We start from the raw sequence: 14,554 nt of genomic DNA, 5'->3' as shown, positions 1-14,554 counted from the left end.
ACTGCATTATCTCCACAAGCAGGAAACCAAATAAATCAAAATGAACAGTCAAAGATCAGGAATGTAACTGCTACCAACATGGACCTGCTGAAGAATTACACTGTAGGTGGGACACATCGCTAGGACGAATTTTGATTTGTGCACACTGCAATAGTGTGGACACTTATGAGGACTAGAGAGAGTGAAGAGAAGCCCACCAAACCTTAGCCTTCAACATCAAGGAAGACAAAGTGGGGCAACCTATGTAGAATAAAATTATTTTCTGGAAATACTAGCAGGAAAGGCAGTTCAAGCAGATGTAGGCTGTAGGCGTGAGGAAGAAAATATGTTGACAAAGTTCTACATGAACCCCATGACTGCCTTGCTCAGTCTTTGCTTGTATGACTCAGTTTCTTATCCATATGAGAACAAGATAAGCTGCATCCCTAATTCTACATGTTTGAGTATCAACTTATACAGAGTTTTAAAAAATGAGCTCTAGAAAGCAAAGCCAAGGCGTGAAGCATGCAGTGCTCACTTGCTGCAGTTAATGATGATGTCTTCAGGCATGATGCGTCTCTTCAACATTCCCATTTTGGGATGGTTGCCACGACCTCGGAAGAGACCTGGGGGTTCAATCTTAAAGTTGGCAATCCTCTCCTTGTGGTTGTCCATCACACAGTAACCATACTCCTTTAATAGCCGCTCGTTCTCCTCTTTGATTTTCTGGGAAAAGCCAAAAGCGAAGATGATGTAGCACATGCAGCACCACACATACCTTCATATGCCAAGACTTAACCAATTTTTATATTTGCACCACACTAATGCTGAAGACCCAACCCAAAACCAGATCCCCATCATGGCAAGTGTATCAGACTGGCCAGAAAAGCATTCATAAAATGCAAGCAGCACAAACAAACTGGAAAAAGGGAAAGAATGTGTGAAAACTTGTATTTGAGGGAAACAGATCAGTGCTGGTGAAGGCAGCTACAGTTTTGTCACAATAGAGGCATGTATCTCTATCCATATATCTCAGATTCAAGGGTACTCCCAGCACAGTCCTGCTACTTTATATTCTATACTCAGCATTTGGCATCCACTGGACTTCGTATCTTGTTGTTTATGTAAAAAATTCTGTGTATAGAAGACTTCTGTGTTTGAACTCAGCATTGGAAAGCAGGCAAAGGAATGTCTCCAGGCTGCTGCATGTCAAGCCTGTGTCAGCAAATGGTCTCATAAGCAGAACACAGCCTTCTAAGAAAGAATGTGCTGAGATTTCACTGCATACTTCTGTGCCTGAACTCTAATTATATAGAAGGAAAAATAAAAACATTGCAGCTCAAAATAAAACATCTGACCCACAGACAGCACTGCTGCACCAGCTAAGAAACAGAAAAAGCCACTTCTGCTCCATTTTAAGAGCTACCATGGACAGGAACTGAAGGGCTCACCCACATTTATCAAACCAAAACAGCAGGAAGACAAGGGCTCTCTATTTTGATGGGATCCCTCTGATCCCAAAGGCTGTAATTCCAAGCTGCCAGGCCCATCATTCAAAGGACAACTACTAAAGCATTGCAGAGGATCAACTTAGAACTTGGGGAAGGTTTTCACCTTCCAACATCCACTGCAGCTAATTTAATTCTCAACCTACGAGACACTGTAGCCATGCTACTGGATAATAAAGTTCATTTTTATTCAAAAAACAGCATTACTTGATGTTTAAGATTTCTTCTCTCATGTTATTCACTGATGGCATTGCTGCACCATCCTTATCTATGCCATCCTTAACAGAGTATCCACTGCTCATTATTTCCCAGAGACCAATGAACCCAGAGGCAGCACCTCTGATTCTCTTTATTAACTTAAGCTATTACTTAACTTTACTTAAGCTATTACTTACTTAACTTTATTTCCCTAAGCAGGATCAGCCCTATCAATATCATTTAAGTTAGGATGAAGATTCAGCTGTAAACACAGTGCTCTGCCCTACCTGAGCTGCACAGTGCAGACTCCTACAGTTCACCTGAAAGCAATAATCTGAAAGCTGAAGAAAACACTAACATATGCACAGCAAGGAGAATGATTACACAGAGATGTTTACAAGCCAGCTAAGAATCATGAAGTCTCCTAGAATTCCCTCTGGTACCTGTTTCTCCTCCTTGGACATCTGTTTCCTAGCTTCCGACTGAGCTTTGAAATACTGGCTCATGTGGGTGAAGTCACACTTGCTGAGGTTGGTGATAGTGCTCTTCTCTTCAGAGGTCATTTCCTTGCAGAAAGAAAGCAGTGCTTTAAGTTTACACACACACACACACAAAAGTTTCCATGCATAGCAGAGCTTACGCTACTCCAGGCAGCTTAAACAGGAACAACAGGCAGGTTCTCACAATAACCACCCCAAGAATCCCCCAATTCTTGCACAGGCTCACTCCAGCTGAGGTCAAAGAGGAAAGAAAGGACAAGCTGTGGAGCACTGGCATTGCAGGGTTCTGATCTCCCCAAGCACTGGGCAATGCTGCACCACTTTCCAAAGCACTTCCACACCCAGCTGTGACTGGGACTGCTGAGGGATGGGGAGAAAAACCCAGAAACCCATCCAGGAAAACTGCATCAAACTGATCTAAAGGTTTGCTGTTATGGCTGATGACTGAGGTGAGTATCTCCATTTTAGGTCTTTGGAAGGGGTTTCCTTCTAGTAAATCTGGCTCTTACACAAGGCATGTAACAGGGAGGTCAGGTACACTCATGCTGCATCATGCAGAGAACCCTGACTTTGCTGGTTTAGAAAGGCATTTATGGTAGGGTCCTTCCTGGTGAAACTACAGGATAAACGGGAAACTTCACAGCTACAGTGTGAGGCAGCTTTCAGTGGCCTCAAGCCAACTTTTGCATGCATGGAACAGTAGCCTCTTTTCACTGGTCAGTGCTGAGGAGACACTGGCCATGTTCGCAGTCACTGCAGCCCAGGACTATGTGCATACCTTTCTCCAGTCCTTGAAAAAGTTTTTCCTGAAGATCTCCTTTGTAGTGTACTCATGATCAAGCATTTTTGCAAAGAATGTAGCAACTTCTTCTGCTTTGGTACTCAGCTTCATGACTTTACCTACAAAGAAAGGTTTGCTTCTTAAAGAAAATGGTAAACAGGAATCAAAGCTATAAAGAGAATATAGTAACTACCCTACAGGATTATATTTTTACTACAGAGAAGTTTGTCTTAAAATGTTACATAATACAGCAACTTGAATGGGCAAAGGAAACACAAGAGCACAATTGTTTCACTTCCACCACAAACATTTTGAAAAAAGTTTCCTCTGGAATCTAAACATTAAAAAAAGCAACAGCAATCTGATGTGAGGCAGGTCTGGGCTGCAGGGCAGGAAGGGGAAAAGGCCTGCTGCAGGAAACCCTCTGCTGAGCCACCCCCGTGCTGGGTGTGCTCCTGGGGAGACGCTGCTGTTTGATGTCAAAGAGGCAGGGATTTTATTAAATTTCATATTCCAGCACTCAGACATATGGGAAGTACAGTCCCTGTATTCCTTTTCAATGCACAGACTCCACCTCGGAACACCCCTTCCAGCCTTCAGCTATTTCTAGGCAGGAAGAGCCCTTCCTCTGGATACGCTACAAATAGGCTGGGAAGAGATGCCAAATATTCAACTCTCCTTCATTGCAGGGAAACGTGTCAGGGTTCTGCTAATTGTTCCCTCTGCTGTGGGAATGCACTCCTGCATCTCCAAAGCAGGCTCAAAAGCCAGTTGTTTTTAAGAAAGACTGAGCTGTCAGTGAATGGAGGGGTCACATTCCAGCTTCTCTGCATGACTGCAGCACAAAGTGGAATTGCTGCAAGGGAAGACTGAAACACAAGGGAATAGAGGCTGCTGCAGCATGGAGGCCGTGGATTCGACATCTAACATTCCTATCGAGCACTTTTTGGTCCTGATTGCATTCCTGATGAAACGTGGGGTGCCAGTGATCCCTCTGAAGGATTCTGCATGCAGCTCACATCTCCATCTAGTTGCAAGAAATATTTAAAGTTCCAATGGTTGGCAGACAGTCAATACCTGGGGATTTCTAACAACCATTTTACTGCACAAAAGTGAACACAAGAAACTGTTCAATCTGTGCTCTTGGAAAAAAAAAAAAAATACCACGCTTTGGATTTACTACATATTTTCAAAAGTTGCATCATCTCTAAAATTAAAGCATGGGAGTCAGCTATAAAGACTTAAGATCTATAAACCCTTGTAAAACAGGACTTAGCAAAAGGTCCTCCCAATGATCTGAGAATATTCCACAATTAAATAAAAACAATAGTAACTCTGCCAATTTTTAAGCTGTAACCTAAAATACAGCATTTGTTTGCTTATAACAGGAAATGGGGGAAGGGAGAGACAGCAAGGGACTGTTTTTCCAGGCTGCAATTTTAGCTTGACAGAGGCTATCGAGTTAGTAACATGTTATGGGGCTAAAATGTCTGATATTTTTCCCAGCTAGCTGAAGGCTCAGTCATCTTTATCTAACCACTTTAGAATACATTTCGCTGGACACAATATCCTTTTTTTTCACGAAGGTATGAAAAGGCTCCCAAGTGACAGAGCTGGTAAAGAAAGGATTTATTCCAGAGGCATGATATTAGTTACCTGATTTAAAAAATGAAAACCAGACAGCAACCAGGGGACATAAAGAGCAGAAGAGCCCTCATGGCCACCACTGCAGCTGCCACCACCTACACTCTTACCTTGCCCCACCTACAGAAAAATGTGCAAGTTTGAGCCACCACTGGACTATGAGCAGTGACTGGTTAACCCACAGGCACTGAAAAAGGATGGCTTTGGCATTTCAAGCTCCTTCCCTGAGCAGGTATCACAGGCACTTCCAAGAGCCCCAGCAGCTGTTACATGAGATGAAAGCGGGCAGTGAATCCCCAGGCCGGGGACAGATTCCTCCGGTGCGAGCCGGCCGCTGGCCAGCCACAGCCTCATTACTGGGCTCTACAAATCACCCTGGGATAATCTTGAAATGAGACAACGCCTTGTGAGCACAGACAGAGGCTCTCAGCAGCTGCTGTATAAATCAAACATCTGATTTTTTGCCTAGTTTCTCAAGGAAGACTTATGGGATGTCTTTATTTGCCAGACCCCCTCCTTGCCCACCCCATGACTGTTGAGCTTATTGATGAATTTCTGTGATGACAGAGGCAGAGGTTACACAAATCCCTGCAGAGGCTCTGTGAAATAGAAGGCTGGAGAGATGAGGAGCTTACTGTTGTCTGCACCAAGGGATAGCTACAGTGCAATCTGCCCCTCCCCTTCTCTAGACAACAGGAGAGATCATGCATTTTTCAATACAGGGAAACAATTTCCAACTTTTTATCAAGTTCTTATCAAACCCTAAGAAAGAAGGCTGCAGACATCCTTAATCACTGTGCTACTTGCTTGAAGATAGCCTTTAATATGCTACAGCGTATTTATTTCACTACTTTGCTGCTGAAAATGTAATGCCACCTATTCTTCAGTATTTAAAAACACTGTGTCATGTCACATGAAAACAGCACGTTGCTCCTGGAAGAGTTCCATGTGCAGATGTCCCCATCACCAAAAATTGCATTTTCATCCATTCAAATACCTCCCACCTAATTCAATCCTGGGTTAATTTGATCCTTCATTTAACATGATCACAGGACTAAAAGGAAACACAGGGTCATCAAATTCAGGCTCCAGCAGGCATCACATCATATAATCCCTTTCACGTGAGCCTCAATCAACCAGGCAGCCCAGGATATTTCAATCCCACACCAATTAGTTCTACCACACGCAGGTGTCAGGGAGTGGGACCATGACTTACATGAGAGGGCTGTGTCCTTGAGGCCAGGGTCATCCCATTCATTCCTACAAGATCCTAACCATCTGTACCCAAATTCAATTGTCTTTCATTTTGCTCACACCACCAATCAATCATGAATTTCACCACAGATGATGGAAGCTGCAATTCTTGAGGTTAAAGAAAACAAGAGCAAGCCTAAAGGTAACCAGTGACGAGGCAGCTACAATTACACACTCCACTGGTCAGGCACTGCTACTCTGAGGCATCAGACACTCATTCTGCAAAGGAACCTGAGAGATTCACCACCATACGGGACTGAGAACAGGTTTATCCCTGTGTCACTTCAGTGAGCAGAATTCAGCAGGCTCAGGTAAATCCCTTTCCTTGCACAGACCTCACTTTGCTGCTGAGGAGCTGATTTAAGTGAACCACTAAAACACAACCACCTCCTCAGCTCTTCAGTCCCCAGAAGAACACCGCAATAGCCTGAGATGTTTATTTCTCTTCCTAGCAAGTAGAAACACAGATTAACTCACCATCATAATAAAACTTGACATTTTCAGGCAGAGGTTCATATGGTGGAGCAAATACAGGACCTTTGTGCTCTAGGAACTTCCATTTAATGCCTTCAGGGTAGCGCTCTTCTTCCCACCTTCAAGAGAGAAATATGAACCAATACAATTTTAAGCTCCCAATCTTCATTTTATTACTGTGTGGGTATGAGAGTATGCTAAACCAGCAAGAAATCACTGCTTTGTAGGGTACAGACCAACAACAAATACTTAATGTACTATCACCATTTAATTCTTTCTTTTCTCCTCTTTTTTTTTTTTTCCCCTCCAAAAGCCCAGTCGTGTCCATGAACACAACACCTTGGGCTGCAGATTACCTGATGCCATCCTATTCCTCACCTCTCACTTGCTCCTCTTTTCACAAAATCACACAGCTGAAATTGCTTAGATCTTAAGAAAATAAGACTTGGACCCTGTAAACCAGCTAGGATCATGCTAAATTAGCTTCAGCTGTGATCTAACATCAGGTCCAGGATGCCTGCTCAGCAAACTCAAACAATTGTGGTATATTATGCAGCTCCTTTCAGATGTGGACAATATGCCATTAAGGGCAGAGATAAAGAAACAGATGTTCATTTACAACCTAAATGAGAACCAACCTGCTTGGACAAGAAAGACTAAAACCTGCTCTGTCATTTTAAATTCATTCCAATTCTCTGGGTAAGAAAAGCATACTTGAACAAAACCAGAGCAGCCCAGAAAACTGCATGTTTGCCTTAAAGAGGCTCTATAAGAAACGCTCTATAAAAATGCTTTGCAAGTGATGCATTTGGTATCACAACACAGCAAGGCAGGCGCCACCAATGCCACATTCCAAGCAAAGAGGGTCAGCAATTCATCTGCAGAGAAAAGGGTCCTGCCAGGCCAGGATCCTTCCCCCAGCTCCCAGCGCCTAGGTCACTGATTCCACACTCCTCCCCTCCAAGCTCCTTTCATAATTACCACAACATTACTGCTACATGCTGCTGGCACAGGATTACCTGCTGGGAAAGGCTATTTCACCTCAGCCATCAATCAGCTGAAGACCATTAACCTGTCACAGCACTCAGTCTCTGAATTGCCCAGACAACTTTGTTGAGCAGCCATGACAATAAAAAAAAGGAGTTTAAGCTTCTGTCTGGTGTCAGCTCTAAGGAGCAGCACTCCCATTCCAGGTGCCACGGCAGCTGAGGAGAGATGTGCACGTACTGCCTGCATCTCAGGAGCTGTGATGCACTGATAGATTGCTTCATCTCTACTGAGATAAAAGTCACTGCATGGAAGAGAAACACTGCACAGAGATAAGAGTTTCTGCTAGAAGACACTCAAAATGTTTCACTCGTGTCTGTACATCAACAATTTAGGAACAACAGCAACATAGCAGCTGGCTAGAGTTTGAAAGGCACCATCTTTGACCACACCACTGGACCTGACTACTTCTGATGAGAAGCAACAGCTTTAACAGGAAAGCACCCAACCCCAGCTATCAGTGCAGAACTGCATTCAGACTTCAGTCCCTGGCTGGGAAGAAGGCTTAAGTAAACCATGTTGATATAAGAAAGCAATATTGACAAAGATTCCAAATATTTACATTCCTAATGATTGTTGTGTTTTGGGTTTTTTTTAAATTAATTAGAAGCTAGAAATATAAATATTTTGTCAAACATAGGCCTAGGTTCTTCCACCCAGAAGCTCCTTTCAGCAAAACAAACCTAAACCACTCTCCTCTCCGCCAGAATAAGCTTCTCCTCTCTGACAATGAGCAATTTTATTCCAGTGAGAACAAAATAAGGGCATCATTCACAGTAGTTACTACTTTTCAGGACAGGTTTGTCATTCTCTTATTTTAAATTTATTTGTCTCGTATTTACTTGATGAGAAATTCTGTACCTCTATCCCCTCCTGTTCTTTTAGAAAGGACACATGTAAAAGCAGTACTAGACATGCAGCAGTTTAAATTGATAGCAGAAGGACACTGTGCCTTCTGGGAAGGCTACAAGGAAACCTGGGATTCATGAGGTAGTTTCTAAGCTCAAAACTACCAGAAAGTGCGCCACAAAAAGACCACAAACCATCCCCAATCCCTCCTCCACCTTCCTAAACATCATACATAAGCATTAAGACAAAAGGTGAAAGTGAGCCTCCTGAGTTTAGCTCATTTTTCATCCTCATTTGGTTTCAAACAGAAAAAGCATTACAGCACCACTGCCCTTGGCAGCTTCTGGTTCTAAAGCAACGCTCCACACATGATTTTGTAGGAGCAAGGAGAATGCTGCCTATTAGGAAGGCTGCCTCACTGATTTCAGCAACAACTCACCAGTCATATAGGCTTCTTAATTAAATCCCACATCAAACTTGCTGTCTCAGGAAAGAAAAGTTGGGGAAGATCTTTTAAGTGGAATGAAAAGAGAGAAGATTCTTAAGAAAAAACCAGAACACACCTCAGGGATATGTTATTTCAAGGAAATGAACTTGCTGTAACACAAGATGGGAGAAGTGCTCGTAAGGTGCACTTCTGGATCACATCCTTCACACGCTGACAGGGCGTGAAAATGACCTCTGCAAGAGCTCCACGTGGTGATGAATGAGGCCAGTGCCTTGGGGATGTCTGCATCAAACATTCACATAAGTGAGGATGAAAATGCTCAAGGCAGCAAGCACTTGAGGAAGCAGCCAAAAAAGGTATCAGACACTCAGAAAATTGACTCAGATGGAACATAAAATGCCCTTAAGAGAAACAACTGAAGTGCAGATGAAACCTTGTCCAGCAAAGACGCGCTATACAAAGCTGCAGATGGATGACAGGAACATCAGCAGAAGGATGCAGCTACCCAGTGCCAAATCCTGCAAAACATGCTTTCCAAGGCAGTTTTCCTCAGCAGTAAGCACAAACTGCAGAGCTTAACACAGCTACAGGGGCCTGTGCTGCCCAGGCAGGTGAGGGGAGAACAGCACAGCTTTCCAGTAAAGGTCTGCTGTTCAAGGATACAGCCCACAATAAAAGGGAGCTGCAAAAACAGAATATTGAGCTAGAAAGAACCAGCAAGGGGAGCTGAGACAAAGCCAAAAAGACAACAGATCATTAAGGCTTAGAAGGACCTTCTGTAGCTTCCTACTGCTTCATGTCCCTGTAGTCTGTTAATGTTACTGCGCATTAAAAATATGCTGTCAAAGGGATTGAGAAAAAAGGGGATTGCTCAGGAAAAAGGGAAGGTTTGGGGAGGGGCTGGAAACCCAAGTTTCAAGGGAGTATTCAAGTAAGAAAAAGATTTGCAAGTGCTGATGTTCTGAGGAAGCTGTGACAGTCAAAGAGAAACATGTAAGACTATAAACACTACTGAAGATTTTTTTCTTTTTAAAGATGAATCAATAATAGCGTCAATAAAGGAGTAAAGGATTGAACCTGAAAGGATTGAAGAGATTGCAAAGACTTTCCCCAACTCTACAGCCAAATGATCTGAAAAAAGAAAATGCTCATGGAAACATCCCTGAAAGGTCATAAAAATACATTACAGGAGGGCAGAAAACACACATGCTTTTGAGAAGTACATATGCACTAAAATGAGGGAAGCACTAAGGCCAAAACTTCCAAACACACAAACTCCTTCAAATCTAGAAATAACAGCTTAAATTACTATGGAGAGTTACAAAAAAAAATCCAGCAGGTTTCTTACACAGAGCACTACTGATGCATCACAGGTCTGTATTCCAAATGAACCACAAAGGTCAGACCTACTTAAAAAAGGTTCTAAAAAAATTTAAGAGTGGGTGAAAAGTACAACTTCAGTGATGTTACTTAAGGATCCTGGGCAAGACAGAAAGTGTTTTTCATTTAAAACTCATTTTCAGAAATCATTTGTCGAAGAGTCTGAGCTTAACTGGTGACTTGATCAACTTTCATTTTTGTGCCAGTGCAGGAGCAGTTTTGAGAGGCACAGCTGACACCCAGCTAGAATGAAAAGCTGGACACCCACTCATGCTGTACCTCTATATAACAGATAAATTCTACTAGAATACTGATTAACACATCTGCACATATTAATACATTCCTTAATCCACCTGCACCTATGAATATATTCCTGCTGACACCCCCAAGCCTACAAGCTTTCATACTGCTCTGAAGCATGTCAGCACAGAACAGCTTCTGGGCACAAGAATATTGGTATCTGATCATTATAGGCAGCCTCTATGTGACACAGGGAAAAAAAAACACAGACAACCCCACAAAACACTTATTTCCTGTTTTAGGGATATCACTTCTACTTCAGAGGATGAACACAGTGAATGAGATATTTATTTAGAGCTTACCAGAAAGTAAGCCAATTATTCAGAACAAATCCTCATGAATCAACAGAAGAGAAAGCCAGATGTGCTTATTCAGCCAGCATGGGAGGTACAGGCAAGTCCAGGTGCAGATGGGAGCCTACAGCACTGACTATATATAGTTACCATTTCCATTTTTGCTCCTCTTCTTTTTTCGGCTTCTTTCTTTTGTCCGCTTCAGGGACTTTCTTATCTTTGCTCTTGACTTTCTTTGCTTTGCTGTCCTGCAAAATGAGTAAGAATTTGTTAGAACAAGCTACTGTATTTCCCCCTCCCTTGAAAAGATGTGTTAAAACTAAAAGACTCTCTCTTGGGGTATATAAGAACTGAATTCCTGTAGCTTCACCGCATAAATGTGCTCTTAGATCATCCCATTAAGTCAAAGTCTGCTGATGGTCCCACTTAAGTTTTCAGCCGGATTCTTTTACTTTACACTGGGGACATGCTAAATGCACACAGCCAGTTATTCTGTCTCACCTGGTAAGGGGCAAGTCTGGGCCACGGGAATGGAATTGCTGAGTTACAGAACCTCCTCCCTGGCCTGCACTGGTGTGTCTGGTCTGGCAAATGCTACAGAGCACAACGACCCCTCTCAGGTGGCTTCTGGGATTCTACTGGTGTATGCTCAGTGTAGAGACACTTCCTTTGAAGGGAAGAATTAACCCTACTGCCAGGAGGTGCCGCAACATGTGTCTCACAAGGGTTCCTTTGCTACGTGGGAAGTGTAGTTCAAATTATGGCTAACCTTTTCCAAGTGCCTCTCCAAAGAAATTTCCACCTAGGCTCCATCTAAATGCTTTAAGCTTCCCTCTAGCATCTCAATCTCTGTTGCATCTCCCCTGCCTCCGAACCCTGCCACATCATCTGTGCAATTACCACATTGTGAGCAAGGCTCCCCTGCTCCCTGCCAGCTCCTTAACAGAAGGACTGTGAATTGCCTGGAACAGCCTGAAAGTTCATGTCCTGGAAGCATCTTCTCCACCCACTGTTTTAAGGGTAGGAAAGAAAGTTTCCCAGACTTTTTATACATTGTAGTTCAGGTAAGTTAATATGTGCACCATAGGGGGATCTGCCACACACAGCTCTGTTCCAGACAAAATCAGGTTCCCCCTGCTCTGCGTAATTCCACACCAAATAGCCTGGCTTTTCTTGATCATAAACTTGTCTGTCACATTACCTCTTCCTCCTCTTGTTTCCTTTTCTTTGCTTTCTTGATGTCTTCTGTTTTGATTTTCTTGGGTTTGTAGTCAGCACTAAGAACAAAAAGACTTGCTGATGAAAGCGATCCATTTTCCAGTACAAATAAAGAGAAGTCATAGATGTACAAAGTTTGTGTGCATGAGCTTGCAGTATTTCTGGCATTTTTAATTTCTAAAGAATATAATTTATACCCTGCTCCCTCAGAAGACTCAATAATCCCAATCCAGCACAACAGCCTACAAAACCCACAAGATGTTACTGTCAATCCCTCTCGGCAAATTTCACACTGCTGAAGCAAACATCTTCCTCGATGAAGAATTGATTCAAAAGCACTAGTAGCCACGCAGTGATTACATGGGATAGGATAAATGGGTAAAACCTTACTGGCATATTCTATCCCAACTCTTTTTCCAGTCATCAGTGTGGGACCTTGCCCACAAGGCTCACTTTCTGCAACCCCCACTAGTTCAAACAATAGCGAAACTGAGTACTGGCAAAATTACATAAACACAATCTCATTTCCAGTGAGGTTGGAAAAGACCTCTGAGATTATCAAGTCCAACCTGTGACTCAACACCACCTTGTCAACCAGACCAGGACACCGAGTGCCACGTCCAGTTTTTTCTTAAACACCTCCAGGGACGGTGACTCCACCACCTCCCTGGGCAGCCCATTCCAATGTCTAATCACCCTTTCAGTGAAGAAATTCCTCCTAATGTCCAACCTAAACCTCCCCCTGGTGCAGCTTAAGACCATGTCCCCCTGTCCTGTCCCTTGTTCCCTGGGAGCAGAGCCTGACCCCCACCTGGCTGCACCCTCCTGTCAGGGAGTTCTGGAGAGTGATAAGGTCACCCCTGAGCCTTCTTTTCTCCAGGCTGAGTGTGACTGCACTCAGGATGATCTGCTCCATGACCTTCTTGGGCACTGAGGTCAGGCTGACAGGCCTGAAGTTCCTTGGATCCTCCTCCTGGTTTTTCTTGTGGATGGGTGTCACATTGGCACCTCCAGACCTCTGGCGTGGCAGGAGTGGATAAATGATGGGAGACCAATCTGTGGAGCTCTTCCACTGCTTCCTCAGCACACTTGGATGAATCCCATCCAGTCCCATAGAACTGTGAGCATCTAAGGGGCTCAGCACATCACTGACTGTTTCCTCCTGGGCTGCAGGGGGTCCATTCTGCTCCCCATGCCTGTCTATCAGCTCAGGGACCCATCTGCCCTCAGGATAACCAGTTCTACTGTTGAAGACTGATACAAAAAAGCCATTAAGTACCTCAGTCGTCTTCTTGTCTTTGGTAACATATTCCCTCTGGTATCCAATAAAGAATGAAGGTTTTCCTCAGCCCTCCTTTCGTTACTAACTTATTTATAAAAACACTTATTATCCTTTACAGAAGCGGCCAGATTAAGTTCTAACTGAGCTTTTGAATCTCTTGTTTTCTTTCTGCATGACCTAAAGAGATCCTTAAGCACTTCTGGAGTGGCCTACCCCTTTTTCCAAAGGTGATACACTCTCTTTTTCTTTGAGTTCCTGTAAAAGTTCCCTGCTCAGGTAGGCTGGTCTTCTTCCCTGCTGGCTCATCTTCTTGCACATGGGGACAGGCTGCTCCCCATGCCTTCAAGATTTCTGTCTTAAAGTATGTCCAGCCTTCCTGGGCCCCTTTGTTTTTAAGGGCTGTTTCCCAAGGGACTTTGAATCAGTGCCCTGAATAGGCCAAAGTCTGCCTTTTGGAAGGAAGTCCAGGGTAGAGGTTTTGTTGATGCCCCTCTTTCACCAAATACTGAAAACTCCATCATTTCATGGTCGCTGTGCCCATGACCACCACATCTCCCACCTGCCCTTCTGTTTGTAAACTGCAGGTCCAGCAGGCTACTACTCCTGGTAGGCCACAGCTGTCCTTACCAGCTGAGACAGAAAGTTCTTTTGCACACACTCCAGGAATCTCCCAGTCTGCTTCCTCTCTGCTGTGTTGAGTTTCCAGCAGATATCCGGCAGGTTAAAGTCTCCCACAAGAACAAGGGCTGGCAATGCTGAAACGTCAGCCAGCCACTTATAGCACAGTTCATCCACCTCTTCATCCTGGTTGGGTGGTCTGGAGCAGAGTCCCAGCAGGATATCTGCTTTACCAGCCTTCTCCTAGATGCTCATGCATAGGCACTCAACCTTATTGTCCCTATCCTCGAGCTCTATACAGACAAACCACTCCTTAACGTACAGAAATACCCCAATTCCTAATCTTTCCGTTGCAGACATGAGACATCATACATCCAGAAGGCAGCAAGTGATTACACAAAAGGAAAGATGTCCCACCCATGTCTCTTGGAAACTGAGACACACAGGGATGGAGTGCCACCATGGTGAAACCCTTCCAACCCATTAACTCCTGACTGCTAATAAGGACAAACTACCTGAAGAGCTGGATGGACACAGTGGCAGATCACAGTGAGATGGAACTGAGCTTGTATTTCAGTGGGTTCCTGTGTCAGGCAAACATCACATGTGCTTCTCTTTCAGACAGCAACCCTCAGCATAACTTATGACACATTGAGACTCCAGGCAAACCACGCCAGGCAGTGCAGGCAAACCTCCCCCTGCCTCCAAACAGGCTGACAGTGCATTTCTGTTCTCATGTGCAGTCATTTCCTTGCCCAACAGAAACCACTGCAGCCACTTA

The 14,554-nt window shown here is 43.9% G+C and overlaps 1 protein-coding gene across 1 annotated transcript in view; it reads right to left on the bottom strand.

Moving 5' to 3' along the window:
• TOP1 (DNA topoisomerase I) overlaps positions 1-14,554 on the bottom strand; it is a 66,697-nt gene that overhangs the window by 9,419 nt on the left and 42,724 nt on the right. Inside the window, exons 7-12 of the mRNA XM_048321786.1 lie at positions 11,857-11,932; positions 10,806-10,903; positions 6,342-6,457; positions 2,964-3,085; positions 2,129-2,251; positions 518-705 (exon numbers count right to left, since the gene is read on the bottom strand). Coding sequence (XP_048177743.1) covers positions 518-705; positions 2,129-2,251; positions 2,964-3,085; positions 6,342-6,457; positions 10,806-10,903; positions 11,857-11,932 — 723 coding nt within the window. The remainder of the gene's footprint in view (positions 1-517; positions 706-2,128; positions 2,252-2,963; positions 3,086-6,341; positions 6,458-10,805; positions 10,904-11,856; positions 11,933-14,554) is intronic.

This window comes from Corvus hawaiiensis, chromosome 17 (genome assembly GCF_020740725.1).
Source record: "Corvus hawaiiensis isolate bCorHaw1 chromosome 17, bCorHaw1.pri.cur, whole genome shotgun sequence".
Taxonomy (NCBI): Eukaryota; Metazoa; Chordata; class Aves; order Passeriformes; family Corvidae; genus Corvus; species Corvus hawaiiensis.
The sequence above is the reverse complement of the archived record's forward strand: the minus strand, read 5'-3'. Positions and strand labels throughout refer to the sequence as shown.